At 47.9% G+C, this 2,013-nt stretch overlaps 1 protein-coding gene across 1 annotated transcript in view; it reads left to right on the top strand.

Annotated features, from left to right (window-relative positions):
* Positions 1-1,728, top strand: part of ITPR1 (inositol 1,4,5-trisphosphate receptor type 1) — a 144,493-nt gene extending 142,765 nt beyond the window's left edge. The window contains exon 60 of the mRNA XM_031061617.1: positions 384-1,728. Coding sequence (XP_030917477.1) covers positions 384-473 — 90 coding nt within the window. The 3' untranslated portion in view covers positions 474-1,728. The remainder of the gene's footprint in view (positions 1-383) is intronic.
* The last annotated feature ends 285 nt before the right edge of the window (positions 1,729-2,013 follow it).

The following is a 2,013-nucleotide window of genomic DNA, read 5'->3' on the forward strand; positions in this document are numbered from 1 at the left end:
GCTGTCCCTGTTGCCCAGCGGTGTCCGGGCTCTGCCGGGCTGTCCCTGGCACAGCAGTGTCCGGGCACACAGACGAGCTGTCCCTGGCACAGCAGTGTCCGGGCACACAGACGGGCTGTCCCTGGCACAGCAGTGTCCGGGCACACAGATGGGCTGTCCCTGGCACAGCAGTGTCCGGGCACACAGACGAGCTGTCCCTGGCACAGCAGTGTCCGGGCACACAGACACCCGTGGCCATGCTGGGGCTGGAGTCAGCCCTGCCCTGGGAGCAGGCGCTGGCTGTGGCCAGGGCTCTGCAGCAAACGCCAAGCACAACAGGCCCTCGGGCGAGCTGACGCACAGGAAGCGCCGGGGCCTAATGAGCAAACTTGTTAATTTTCCAGATGACAGAGCAGAGGAAGCAGAAGCAGCGCATCGGTCTCCTTGGACACCCCCCGCCCATGAATGTGAACCTGCAGCAGCAACCAGCCTGAGCTGGGAGGGTCACCCTGAACACCCCCGGCCCAGAGGCTGCTCCCTGAACCTTCTGTGCATCCTGTAAATACCCTGGTTTTATACTTAGATGTATATGACTGCTACTCTTATCAAGCTGGGGGCGCGTGGATTGTGATTAGAACTGTTGGCACGGGACAGAGGTTAAACTTTGTGCCAAAACTATCAAAATTGCCTTTTCCTTGGAAGGACTTAAGAGAGCACCTGAATTGCACTTGAAAAGATTATTTGACTATGTGACATGTATTTTGTATTTAAAAAAAAAAAGAATAGAATAGCTAGTATTTATGTTTTTATACAATTGTGCAATATGAATTATGCAATCACAATATATTTGGAACTCCTGAATGTCCTAAGGGAGTGCACATCTTTGGATCTGGTGTGTTAGTACAATGTAATAAATGGTATAAAATTACAAGTGTAAATGAGGCTGCTGCAAAATTGTGTAACTGGTGATTTTTTCATACCCTTGGACATTTTTGTACCATGTGTGTAAATATCTTGCAATGCCATATTTGTTGCCTCTTCCTCCCAGGGATGATGCTGGGACTCCGTGAGCTGTTCGATTGGTATCGATTAAAGCAAAACATTATTTTGAAGCTTCCGAGTGAGGAAAGCAGGAGGTATTTTTCAAGAGATTTCTTTAGAGTACTGAAGCTAGAAGAGCTCAGACACCGGGTTTTTTAAATGCTAAGATTTCTTAAAGGGAACTTTTTATGCAAAATGAAGTTTGGAATGAGGATGCACTACTGGTGAGTCGGTGCAGTCTCCCAGGACTGAGCTGAGGCTGTCCAGGCTTTGCATTCTCAGTGTGTAGGATCCTCTCCTTCTATTTTTTCATTAGAGACCTATGTGCCTGCTAAAGCTTTAGCAAACAGGCACTGCACCGACTGAAACGTGTCCTGTAGCTGAGCACTGATGTGTGTAATGCTTGTGTGAGAGCCACTGGTTTGAGGCTGCTCTGTCCCACCCCTTCCTCTCCCTTTTATTTGGTCACTTTCTTTGGTTTCTGATTCTCCAGAGTGTGAAAGGAAACTTGTTGGGTTGTTGTTTGGCTGGTTTTTTTCCTCCAATCCGCTGCATAGTTTTATACATGGACCTCATTTTACAGAAGCTGACTTCTCTGCAATACTGTCTACAAAAGAAAAAAAAAGAAAAAAAGCTACAGAAAGAGCTATGAAAATTTGTAAATGCATAAATATAGGTATTTAAATAAATGATGCAAAATACTCTATGGTCAGAGGCTGCTGGTGGTTTGTGTTCCCTCCAAGGTGGTGTGTGGCAGTTCTGTCACACACAGGTGTCCTGGGATGTGGTTTCACAGGGGCCTGGCAGGTAAGGATGGGGCTTTTCCCAGTGCCCACAGGGCCAGAGGTTGCTTTTTTTTAAAACCAGAGCATGTCCCAGCAGTGAGAGGCACTGGCACCCAGGGAACTTCACCTGCGGTCACTCCGGGTTGGGATACTTCACACTGTCCCCACTGATAGTTTAGGTTTGTGGCTGTCATTGGAGCATGTGAGA

The sequence above is a fragment of the Geospiza fortis genome, unplaced genomic scaffold, assembly GCF_000277835.1.
Source record: "Geospiza fortis unplaced genomic scaffold, GeoFor_1.0 scaffold128, whole genome shotgun sequence".
Classification (NCBI taxonomy): Eukaryota; Metazoa; Chordata; class Aves; order Passeriformes; family Thraupidae; genus Geospiza; species Geospiza fortis.